Consider the following 12,343-nt stretch of genomic DNA (forward strand, 5'->3'; position numbering starts at 1 on the left):
ACAGCAGTGTCAAATAGTGCTCAGCTTGATTTCAAAAACATCAAATTTAACCAGTACCTACATGTCTTAATTAAGAGCGAACTAAATGAATGCTCTGCTAGTTAACTGGAGATGTTTTATCTGTAGTAGGTAAATCTGTTCCTCAATATTTCCAAAAGTGGTGGGTACAAAATTACTAATGACGAAATCTGGTGGGGATCGACATCGAGTGACGAGCTGTTTCGTTTAAAAGGACTGATTCATTGTCGTCAGAAACTAAATGTCTAAAATGTAGGCCTACGTTACTTATAGGCTATTAACTTATTTATTCAACTGCAGAATAAATACTTCACACATTTGCATATAGGCTACTGCTGTTTTTTGGGGGGAAAGTAACATTTCTTAAATGAAATGATATGTAAACGACAAAAACTCATACAGGGACATATGCTACTCGATCATATCGAATATTGTTTAACGTTTGAGCACCCTCACTATTTTCAAAAGCACCCTCAGTAGCCGCGTTTCCACTGCCGGGCCAGGGATGGGCCGTGCTAGTGCGTGCCAGGGCCAGTCGCGTTTCCACTGTCACTTCCGGGGCTTGATCGGGGCTTCCTCAGGGCCAACGGCCAGGATTTCTGGCCCGTCGAATACCTTGGGCCAGAGGGGGCCAGCTCGGGCTAGAGGCGTGCTCAAGGTAAAAGGCGGAGTTTATCGGTGTTATGGAAGGTTATGATCTGAAGCAAGATGCACATAGGGGTGTCCATGTTTAACCGATTAACCGTTTAAAATTGCATAACATTTTAATTTGAACTGTAGGCCTATGCCAAATGCTGCGCAACAATATATAGGCTATATATAGCTACATCGACGAATTTTCAGATATTTGTTTGATTTTTTTGCCCCTTAAACATTTAAAATATTTGACAAATTAATATGAAAAAAAATATATATTTTACTGGTTTTCTGAGGCCAAATTAGAACCTGGAAATGATATTTTCCCCGCAGTGCTGAATGAGAAGAGCCGTAACCACAGCCTACAGAAAGGGGATTTATGGGTGATTTATAGGCTATAATAAATGTGTCTGATAATAAAATAATATAAAATAACGAGGCATTAATTGTTTATTAATAAACTATTGTTTTCTAAATGATTTTCGGCTAAAAACATATCTCCATCTCCGGATGCACATTTAGAGAGAAATTAAGCTACATAAACATAGAAGATATTGGCTTTTGATTCGAATTTGTTCGTTTTAAATTGGACATTTAAAGCTTTAATCTACAAATGATATAACCCCTGTAGACTAAAGCTTTAACTGTCCAATATAAAACGAACAAATTCGAATGCGGTGGCTGTTTCAGGTCTCGCGCTTCAGTTCACGGAGATCATGAAGCGCGCCTTGATTAATTGTTAAAGCACAACGTTTTCTTGTTATAAATAAATTTATTTGCGAATAATGTATTATTATTTTCTGTATGACCAGAAATGAAAGAGTATTTTAAGTTGTTTCCACTGAAAGAAATGCAATGAAACTGTTCACATGGGCGTCTCGCAGCCATCAGTGCGTGCTCCACACACACTGGATATGCGCTGATATTTGTCAAAAATATTGTGTTTATTTGTGCTCTATTCCTTTTTTGGATAAAGGCGTCTTCTACATATGCAGCCTAATAAAATGTTACAATAATGATGATGATGGTTATTATTATTATTATTATTTGTTTTGCTTATTTTCAATTGGCAATTTCAGTTTGAAGGGTGATGGAAATGGGGCTTTAACTGCTCCGTACTTGCTGCGTTTTATTTCTATAAATTAATTTCGTTTCAAATGGGGTCCAATCAGTTATTAAAGGTGTTAAAAAATTAACTCCGTATCTCGAGGTTGCGGCGCGCACACTATATGCACCGAGTATTAACCGATGGGCCTCGGTTAACGATTAATGAATAACTTGAAAACGTGCCCGCAGCCCTACTTGTTATATCGCGCAAAAAATCGCTGCTTGAAATGGAGAATCGCCTGTACTGGTCTCGTGACACTATTGCAGCCACTACGGCAGTTGAGTTAATATACATGCTATCTTCCTAATTTAAAAAATAAATTAATTCATAATACCCGCTGAAATGGGTTGGGTTTTATGACGTTTGATCCTGAAAGGCGTGTTAGGGGTGGGGTCTGGGGCACCGCTGTGGGGCTACTGGCCCGGCAGTGGAAACGCAAGCCCGGTGCTTGAGGCCCGAGGCCACTAGCTCGGCCCGGCTCGCTGTTAGCTCTGGCCCAGCCCTAGCCCGGCAGTGGAAACGCGGCTAGTGATTTGGTTCTAGAACCGGGCCTGGTGTAACGAGACGTAACAATGATATAAGGCTAACAGAATTGAACTGTTGATTAAAATGCTAAATTTGATATTACACTGTGTGTGTGTGTGTGTGTGTGTGTGTGTGTGTGTGTGTGTGTGTGTGTGTGTGTGTGTAAATGAATATTCTTGCACTTGGAGCTGGAAACCCAACAGAGACACCAGAACAACAATATTCATGATTCTGAAGCTGAAAATACTGAATGATTTCAGACGAGTATTATTGATCTCTGACTAGATTTATTTAAAATAATGTCGGCCTCTTTTCACCGGTAACTTTAGACATCTGGCCTTACAGGATCAGTAGCCACAAATATTCCCCGTTACACTATTATACATTATATTCAACATTATATATAGCAGTGTAATGTAGTACTGACACTAATACTCGCACAGTAATCTTCATTTTGGGCGAACTGTCCACGATACGACTGATGCCGTTTAGTGTTGAGATATATAGTGACGCCTCTACTGAAGTTATGAGCGATATATTCTTAACCCGAGGCGATCACGTGACCCGAGGTGATCATGTGACTGCTGCTGTGTTTCAGATGGAGTCGGCCTGCGTCTCGATCCACGAGGCCCTGAAGTCTGTGATCGACTACCAGACGCACTTCCGGCTGCGCGAGGCTCAGGGCCGCAGCCGGGCCGAGGACCTCAACACCCGCGTGGCCTTCTGGTCCGTGGGCGAGGCCTTCATCCTGCTGGTGGTGAGCATCAGTCAGGTGCTGCTGCTGCGGAGCTTCTTCTCGGACCGCAAGACCACCACCACCCGCCTGGGGTCGTAGGTCGCCCGCCTCCGCATCCAGGAGCTCTGCTGGCCGTTAATTTATTGTGTGTTGACTTTACACGTGACCTGTGTGTGTGTGTGAGCATTAGCGGATGTGAGTCGCTGTAGACCTGCTCCTCTTCCTCCTCATCATCATCATCATATGAGGCTTCAAGCGTTAGTTTCTAACAGCCACTATTTGCTTTATCTTGTATAAAACAGGCATCCTCGTTAATGTTTCTTAGTCAATGTTTTCCTTTCAGGACATCGGTGTAATGTGTTTTATGTTAGCTGTTTCTTTTTTAATAGTGGTGTATTGATTTGTGTTCCCTGTTTGAATGGGCTAATAAACGTGTGGAGGAACGTCTCGTCTCTTCCTGAACCCGCCGCTCCTGTCATGCTAACGCTGAGTGTTAGCATGAGTGTGTGTGTGTGTCTCACTCAGATCATGTGTGTAAACAGTGATAGCAGGAGATTACAGTCACAGACAGTGTTTAGGTTTTACAGCAGATCTAGAATAAAGTTATTGTCCACATAAAGTTAGTTTTGATTGATTCACTTTCGTTGATCATTGGTTATTAACTCAGGGGCCGCTTACACAACACCGCTCTCCAGAACACAGAAACTCTAATGTGTTCTGGACGTTCATTTGCAAGAATCAGTCAAACTCATCGATTTAAAGGGTTTTGCTGAGCATTATTGTGTTTGCATACAATATTGCCAAATCATTATACACAATGCATGTAAAGGAAATGTACAGTAATCTCTGCTCGCCATTCAGTGCTGCAGTTCCTCGCGCGGCCTCTAGCGGACGCTGTGAGGAGACACTCACTGCAGCCACAGGCACATCTCGAGGAACACTTCAAATCCCTCGTTCATTTCTGTGATTTAGTCTCTCAAGGCTCATTTTTAAATGAATTAAATAAAAGACTGTGTGATAAATCCTTCAGAAACGCGATGTACGCGTGCGTGTTCTTAAAAGCGCTCGGTCTCGCGCACTGGTCTCGCGTCGTGACTGTTATCGTTTACCTTTAAATGGAGAAGGATTGAACGAGAGCGTGATTGGACCGGCCGGCTGTCAATCACTCGCAGGGGGCGGAGCCTTCTGTTACCGACGGGGAAAACCAGCAGTAGAGCAACAGATTCGACGGGCTGAAACATAGAATTAAGATTACTGGGAGAAATGGACATAAAGCCAGAATTATGTTTATTTAGTGAAGCTGATTGTGCCTCAGTGACCATCGCGTGTGTTTGATGAAGAGGATCTCGCTCGATGTTTCAGGAAGCGGGGGAGGAAGAGCCGCAGCGACTCTATTTTTATCTTTTTGTATTATTTGGACTCGGCATGAGCTAAAGAACCGTGAGGGTCTGTGTGTGTGAAACCCCGAACCAGCGGCCCGGTAACGGACACGATCGATCAGCGCGAGCGGTAAGAGCTGCGGCCTCGGAACCGCGGAAAACACGGTTTAATGAGGGAAAACCCGACGTAAACACGGTTTAATGAGGTTTAAAACTGCAGATAAACACTGCTGATCATGGCAGACATACAGGCAATATGACAGAAACAATGATGAAAATAATGACCCTCTCTGTTGGTCAGATATTGGTGTTTATTGACACTAAACTGTATAATTGTCGTTGTATAGTATGTGATTATATACGTAGATGTGTCATGGTCACGTGACAAAACATTTCATATTTATTTACTAAGTATTGGTCAAGTCAGTTTATTTCAGTACAGATTCTCAGTAATAAACAGGAAATAGAATCAATGATGCAAACTTCATCAAACATGAGACTAATTCATGAGATCATTCAACTCAGTTTATAGTTTTATAGCTGAATCAGATTTGTTTCATAATTGACGAATTTTGCAACATTGATTGACGCTGTTTTTGATCTGAATTTGAAAGCTGATTTGACTTGACTTGTTGATTCAGTTCAGATCAATAACTGTAGTTTATCAATAATAAAATGTATTAGATTCTGTCAGGTGTCTTTTAAATCACATTACATGATTATGGAAAAGACTGTCATAATATTACAGTCCTGAAGCTTCATGGTTCCGATTGCACATTAACACCTCATACACAAACCCTTGTGTCATCATTTACTGTACGACTGTGTTTCTCAGTGAAGACTTTAGTTTAACACGAGCACTCAGAATATTCCCAAAAACTAGAGGCGTCACAATATATCGCAATACAAAAATGCTACAGTATGTATAATGATGTCGATCGCTTCTTTCCGGCAAACACCACGCCTATCAAGTAAGGGTACTGTTGGCGGTGGGAACGCTACTGTACCGTACCGTACCATACCGCTCAGTGGAAACAAGCCATAATTCTGTATTTTCAGATAATATCGTATCGTGAGGTCAGTATTGTGATATGTATCACATCTTGAGGTCAGTATCGCAATAATATTGTATCGTGAGGTCAATTTCACAATAATATCGCATCGTCAGGTCAGTATCATGATAATATAGCATTCTGAGGTCAGTATCGCAATAATATCTTATCGTGAGGTCATTATCATGATAATATAGCATCATGAGGTCAGTATAGTGATGTGTATCGTATTGTGAGGTCCGTATCATGATAATATCGCATCGTGAGGTCAATTTCGCAATAATATTGTATCATGAGGTCAGTATTGTGATGTGTATTGAATTGTGAGGTCCGTATCGTGATGTATATCATATCGTGAGGTCAGTATCGTGATGTGTATCGTGAGGTCAGTATCGTGATGTGTATCGTGAGGTCAGTATTGTAATGTGTATTGTATCGTGAGGTCAGTATCATGATAATATCGCATCGTGAGGTCAGTATCGTGATAATATCCTATCGTGATGTATATTGTATTATGTCATGAGGTCATTATCGTGATGTGTATCGTGAGGTCAGTATCGTGATGTGTATCGTGAGGTCAGTATCGTGATAATATCCTATCGTGAGGTCAGTATTCTGATAATATCGTATTGTGATATCTATTGAGTATCGTGCACCGAAGTCGGTTCTTTTGACAACTCTATTAACGTGCGTGTGGTTTTGCCTGCAGGACGGAGAGCAACTCTATGCCATGGATCTAAAAACGGCTGTTTTCAACGCGGCCCGAGACGGCAAACTGCGACTCCTCCAGAAGCTCCTGGAGAACAAGAGCGATCACGAGGTGCTGACGCTCATGGCGGAGAAGACGAGCGGAGCGACGCCGCTGCTGATGGCGAGCCGCTACGGGCACCTGGAGCTGGTGGAGTTCCTGATGGAGCGCTGCTGCGCGCCGGTGGAGCTCGGCGGCTCCGTGAACTTCGACGGCGAGATCATCGAGGGCGCGCCGCCGCTGTGGGCCGCCTCGGCCGCCGGACACCTGAAGGTGGTGCAGTCTTTACTGGGCCACGGAGCCTCCGTCAACAACACCACCCTCACCAACTCCACCCCGCTGCGCGCCGCCTGCTTCGACGGGCACCTGGACATTGTGCGCTACCTGGTGGAGCACAGGGCGGACCTGGAGGTGGCCAACCGACACGGACACACGTGCCTGATGATCTCCTGCTATAAAGGCCATCGCGAGATCGCGCAGTTCCTGCTGGAGAGAGGAGCCGACGTCAACCGCAAGAGCGTCAAAGGTAGCAGGCGCTAGCTCTGTAGCGATACCCTCGTGCCACGATTAAGTTAAGCTTGCTTCGGTAGTCGTGTTGACGGTGTTCAGAAGCAACACCCGTTGCATCACTTGCCCACCGCGGCACCGGCGATGCGATCTTCACTTGGAGAACAGACACTGCTAAACTGAACGCGTCTGCTTAATAAATCGCGAGTCGCCACACAGATGTTTATCTGCGTCGGATCTCGTTAATCACGAGGGCGAGGAGCTGACTGACCAGATGATGGCGGGATATCTGGTGTAAAAGCGAAATATGAAAGCGCCCATTTAAGCGAATTTGTCATTGTACTGTATTGCTTTTCATTAAGAATAATAATGTAATGTATATTTAATTGTGTTTTGTTCATGTCAGCATGATGCGTTATGTGTTTTCTTGGAATTATATATAATAATGAGGATGACGATAATAAATTGGCACCATGCGTTTTTTGGTGTTGGTGATCCGGTGGCTCTGAGCCGTCAAAACACCGTTCAAACCGCTTGAGCTACGGATGCAAACGCAGAAAATCGAACCTGATACGCTTTTTTTGGCAGTGAAACGTAGTTTCAGTTTCAGTGGGAGTGTGTAGCGTGATTGACATAACCCGAGGTCGTATTTATTTTTAACGTGTGAAGATTTCGTACTCCGCGTGCCGAGAGACGTGCGCTTGTGAACTCGTGATCAGTTCATGCCGATGACTGGAAGCGAGTCCGTTTGGTTCTGGTTGTGCTGCACATTTAAATCTACACTGCAGAAACTGCTTTTCTTAACTTTTATTCATATTGCACATTTCACACACTATGGCAATTCAGAGAGTTTTACACAGAAAGGAATTAAAATAATCACAAACTAAAAGCAAGGAAACTCAAAACAGTTCTAAAATAAACTGAAGCGTAAAAGATGATAAACTTCTCATCTGGCAAAACACCGGCGTATCATACTTTTCACAGTTTTACTCTGAGATTCCCCCACTGTGTGTATTTTTAGTATTTAGGCCTAACTTTGTCTTGTTTCCAGTCCAAATATAACAAAAAAAAATCTTAAATCAAGATGCATTTACAGTATCAGTAACATGCCATAAGATATGCTGTCTTGTTTTCTAGGGAAAAGAATCAAAATGAAGAGAGTTCTTGCTTAAAGCAAAATTATCCGCCGGTAGGGTCAAAAAGATAATCTTGTTTCTGTCTGAATTAAGCTCATTTTAACGTTAATCTCGTCTGTCCCGCAGGGAACACGGCTCTGCACGACTGCGCCGAGTCCGGGAGCCTGGAGATCATGAAGATGCTCCTGAAGTACGGCGCCAGCATGGAGAAGGACGGCTACGGGATGACTCCGCTGCTGTCCGCCAGCGTGACGGGCCACACCAACATCGTGGACTTCCTCACCACGCACCCGCACACGGGCCGGGCCGAGCGCATCAACGCCCTGGAGCTGCTGGGCGCCACCTTCGTGGACAAGAAGCGGGATCTGCTGGGAGCGCTGAAGTACTGGAAGAGGGCCATGGACTCGCGGCACAGCGACTCGACTCACGTGCTCTCGAAGAGCGAGCCCAAGCCGGTGCCGGCGTACGATTACACCAGAGAAGTCAACAGTTTAGAGGAGCTGGAGGCGCTGATCGCGGACCCGGACGACATGCGCATGCAGGCGCTGCTGATCCGAGAGCGCATCCTCGGCCCGGCGCACCCCGACACCTCCTACTACATACGCTACCGGGGAGCCGTGTACGCAGACTCGGGGAACTTCGAGAGATGCATCAAGCTGTGGAAGTACGCGTTAGACATGCAGCAGAACAACCTGGACCCGCTGAGCCCGATGACGGCCAGCAGCCTCCTCTCCTTCGCTGAACTCTTCTCCTTCATGCTGCAGGACCGGGCCAAGGGCCTGCTGGGAACCTCCGTGTCCTTCGACGAGCTCATGGAGATCCTCAGCAAGAGCGTGCTGGAGATCGAGCGGGCCGTGAAGAGGCCCGGCCCGGACCCGGCCCAGCTCGGCAAGGTTCTGTCCATCATCCTGCACCTCATCTGCCTGCTGGAGAAGGTGCCGTGTGCCGTGGAGCAGGACCACTTCAAGAAGGAGACCATCTACAAGTTCCTGAAGCTGCAGGCGTGTGGGAAGAACGGGTTCAGCCCGCTTCACCTGGCCGTGGACCGCAACACCACCTGTGTGGGCCGATACCCCGTCTGCAAGTTCCCCTCCTTCCAGGTAGGGCAGTGCATGCTCAATCGATCTGTAATTATTATTCGAAAAAAAAAAAAAACTTTTCGACTTTTACAGTTTACAGACTTTTACTTTTACAATCCCAGATGAACCCCAGGCGCTGAAACTCATGATTAAATGCACTGTGGCGTTTGTAGAGCGTTGATTGTATTAGATCTCATAACGTAGTTGTCGTCTGCCTCGCACGATATGCCAACGATAAATAAATATAAACGCGATAACCATATGCCAACGATAAATAAATATAAACACCATAAACGTATGCCAATGATAAATAAATATAAACACGATAACCATATGCCAACGATAAATAAATATAAACGCGATAACCATATGCCAACGATAAATAAATATAAACACCATAAACATATGCCAACGATAAATAAATATAAACACCATAAACATATGCCAACGATAAATAAATATAAACACGATAACCATATGCCAACGATAAATAAATATAAACACCATAAACATATGCCAACGATAAATAAATATACACGCCATAACCATATGCCAACGATAAATAAATATAAACGCGATAACCCTATGCCAACGATAAATAAATATACACACGATAACCCTATGCCAACGATAAATAAATATACACACGATAACCATATGCCAACGATAAATAAATATAAACGCGATAACCCTATGCCAACGATAAATAAATATACACACGATAACCATATGCGGACTCGAGTGTATTTGCACGTCCTGTACGATAACTGCACAGTCGGCTTTATTAGCGCTTTATTCCAATCGTGCTGCTTGAGCTTAGATACTTTTGTTGTATATTTTTTGTTTAAAAGATATTATTTAATGTGTAAATTAAAAAAAAAACTTAAGATATAACATATAAGCTTGTTTTGTAAATTGTCTAATTGTAAAGTTGATGTGTAAATAAATTAATATTTGAATATTGAATAAAATAGAAAAATAAAAATAGAATATTTGGAATACAGTGTTTCTGAAAGTGCCCCCCCTCCCCCCAGGTGACGTCGATCCTGCTGGAGTGCGGCGCGGACGTGAACTCTCGGGATCAGGACGACAACAGCCCGCTCCACGTGGCGGCATCCAACAACCACCCCGACATCATGAACCTGCTGATCTCCTGCGGCACACACTTCGACAGCACCAACTCCTTCAAGCAGACGGCCTGCGATCTGCTGGACGAGAAGGAGATGGCCAAGAACCTGATCCAGCCCATCAACCACACCACCCTGCAGTGTCTGGCCGCGCGCGCCATCGTCAAACACGGCCTGGCGTACCGCGGAAACATCCCCGAGCGGCTCGAGGCCTTCGTGCTGCTGCACAGATAGTGGCTGGGTTTCGGCTGGGCTCCGGCTGGGTTTCGGCTGGGTTTCGGCTGGGCTCTGGCTGGGTTTCGGCTGGGCTCTGGCTGGGTTTCGGCTGGGCTCCGGCTCTGCTGATTGGCATGCAACGCTTCCAACAAGAGTCCTACCATCTTTGCTCGGACTTCTGTTGAATTTGTTCTGTGTTTCTTGCCACTCGTCGACAGGTTTGCTTTCTCTTTCTGTCTCTATGCAAAGACGGTAGGACCCGCCAGACCCGTCCTCGACCCGCCGGTTCCCTGCGCCGGTTCCGTTTCTCCAGTGGACTGGAATGCTGTCATCGCTCCCCTCCAGCATAAACGAGCATTACAATGATGATGTGTGCTTAATGTTTGCAGATACCATAAGTGCTTTTATTCTTCCTATGCACAGGCTGTATATCGGGACCGTTCTGTGTTACTGGATCGTGCCACGTGTTCATGTCGATGCCTGTTTTTTGTTACTATACATTAATCTATTTCTTCACCGTCTCCTAATCTCGATCATGAACTGGTTAAATCGCCTGTTTAGCCGTCAGGACCGTGGAAGTGTGTCTCTTTTGAATCTTTGATCTTTGAACCCGGACGAGCTGTAAAAACCAAACCATTGGCCCTATAGTTATTGCACCGCATGAGCTGAAGTTTAACGGTTTACCCGTCTGAGCCGATCAGACAGAAATATTATACCGACGTTAGCTTGAAGTCGAGTGTATTTTGTGGTGGTCATGATGATGATGATGATGATGAATCTTCAGCTCTGTGTAGTTTAAGTTCAACTTTACATTTGTGCAGTTTGAACTCAAGGGCTTCTGATTCTTTTACAGGCACAATACACTAGTAAATGAAACAAATGTACAGTCAAAAGGACTTGCACTTTATTGCAGTGAAATTTGATATTCATATTACTATAGCATAAAGCTTGTTGATGTCCTTAGAGCATAATTGATAATAAACCTCTGTTGCACTCGAGTGTCGGCCCGTTTTCCCTTTTTTCAACACTTTATAAGTGCTGTATTACAATGACTTCGAATCATTAGATGATGATTTAATCTTCTACATTCACCGATACCTGCTGAAGGACCGTAACATCACAGCTAATGACCTAAACTAGTGCTTTACTCATTTAAATGCTTTTATATCGTGTCAATGTGTGAGTGAATGACGGGTTTATATATGCGCTTGTTTTCCTTGTTATCTCTGAAGAGTGATTGGCCAGAGCTCAGTGTTTTGCGATGACTCTGTGATCCGCGTTTCATCCGGATCGTCTGCACACTTTCTCGATTGTAATATCCTTAAAGTCAGAATGAAACTTGTTTTCTTAGTTTCTGGTCTTGTTGTACATGGTTCATCTGTGCATGTATAATCTTTAATCATAATGTCCTCCTGTGATGGACTCATTTTCCACAAGCCTTTATTCATTTACTTGTTTATAGTCGTTTACCTTGCCTCAGTGGAAACCACAAAAAGCTTTATGTTGCAAAGCCATTTACAGTCTAGAGTTTAATCATGATGCAAGGCTTGCTAACACTAACCCGAACACACAAACTGATCCCAGTTATATCCCAGAACCAGTCAGATGTGTTCAGACCGGTCTGTGTTGTTCTGCATGTTTGTGTTTTTGGTTTATAAGCAACCCGACAGTCATTAGTCTGCTGTAAAACAGTTATAGTGCTTCAAAACAGTATTTTACTCTCCGTCCCCTTCCTTTATATAGTGCATTGAACACTACAGATTGCTTCAAAGCAGCTTTACAGTGATAATAGGCAATTACCATGCTTCAGGTTGGAGGGACATAAAGGTGTTTATACTGAACGTTGAGCAGGGTTGGGGTTATACGGACACGTATATCAGGCAAATATAGTGTTTTACATATGAAAGGGCTTTAATGCGGATCTCTAACCGCTAAACCTCACCATCTCTAATGCTGAATTTATGGACAATTATCTTCAATATTACGGTCTTTTATTAATCTTGAAGATCACGCCGCTTGACTTTGTGTTTTTCTTTCGGGAGTCGACACGTGACACTTAGCCTACTTTTGTCATGT

General features: G+C 44.0%; 2 protein-coding genes across 2 annotated transcripts in view; both read left to right on the forward strand.

The window, feature by feature from the left end:
• The window catches only part of tmed7 (transmembrane p24 trafficking protein 7), a 4,973-nt gene extending 1,507 nt beyond the window's left edge, over positions 1–3,466 (forward strand). Inside the window, exon 4 of the mRNA XM_039666228.2 lies at positions 2,886–3,466. Within this exon, the coding sequence (XP_039522162.2) occupies positions 2,886–3,122 (237 nt within the window). The 3' untranslated portion in view covers positions 3,123–3,466. The remainder of the gene's footprint in view (positions 1–2,885) is intronic.
• Positions 3,467–3,941: 475 nt separating this feature from the next.
• Positions 3,942–11,265, forward strand: fem1c (fem-1 homolog c). Its single transcript, XM_039666227.2, has 4 exons — positions 3,942–4,532; positions 6,164–6,728; positions 7,972–8,945; positions 9,959–11,265. The coding sequence occupies exons 2-4, from the start codon at positions 6,185–6,187 to the stop codon at positions 10,283–10,285; spliced, it is 1,845 nt and encodes a 614-aa protein (XP_039522161.1). The 5' UTR covers positions 3,942–4,532; positions 6,164–6,184; the 3' UTR covers positions 10,286–11,265.
• The last annotated feature ends 1,078 nt before the right edge of the window (positions 11,266–12,343 follow it).

Source organism: Pimephales promelas, chromosome 14, assembly GCF_988280905.1.
Source record: "Pimephales promelas chromosome 14, fPimPro1.hap1.1, whole genome shotgun sequence".
NCBI lineage: Eukaryota > Metazoa > Chordata > Actinopteri > Cypriniformes > Leuciscidae > Pimephales > Pimephales promelas.

Bases quoted from the DNA above. Each gene is read 5' to 3' on its own strand.
- fem1c (XM_039666227.2), top strand. From the start codon at position 6,185: ATGGATCTAAAAACGGCTGTTTTCAACGCGGCCCGAGACGGCAAACTG. The intron at 6,729-7,971 runs GTAGCAGGCGCT...TCTGTCCCGCAG, and splicing joins CAACCGCAAGAGCGTCAAAG to GGAACACGGCTCTGCACGAC. The intron at 8,946-9,958 runs GTAGGGCAGTGC...CCCTCCCCCCAG, and splicing joins GCAAGTTCCCCTCCTTCCAG to GTGACGTCGATCCTGCTGGA.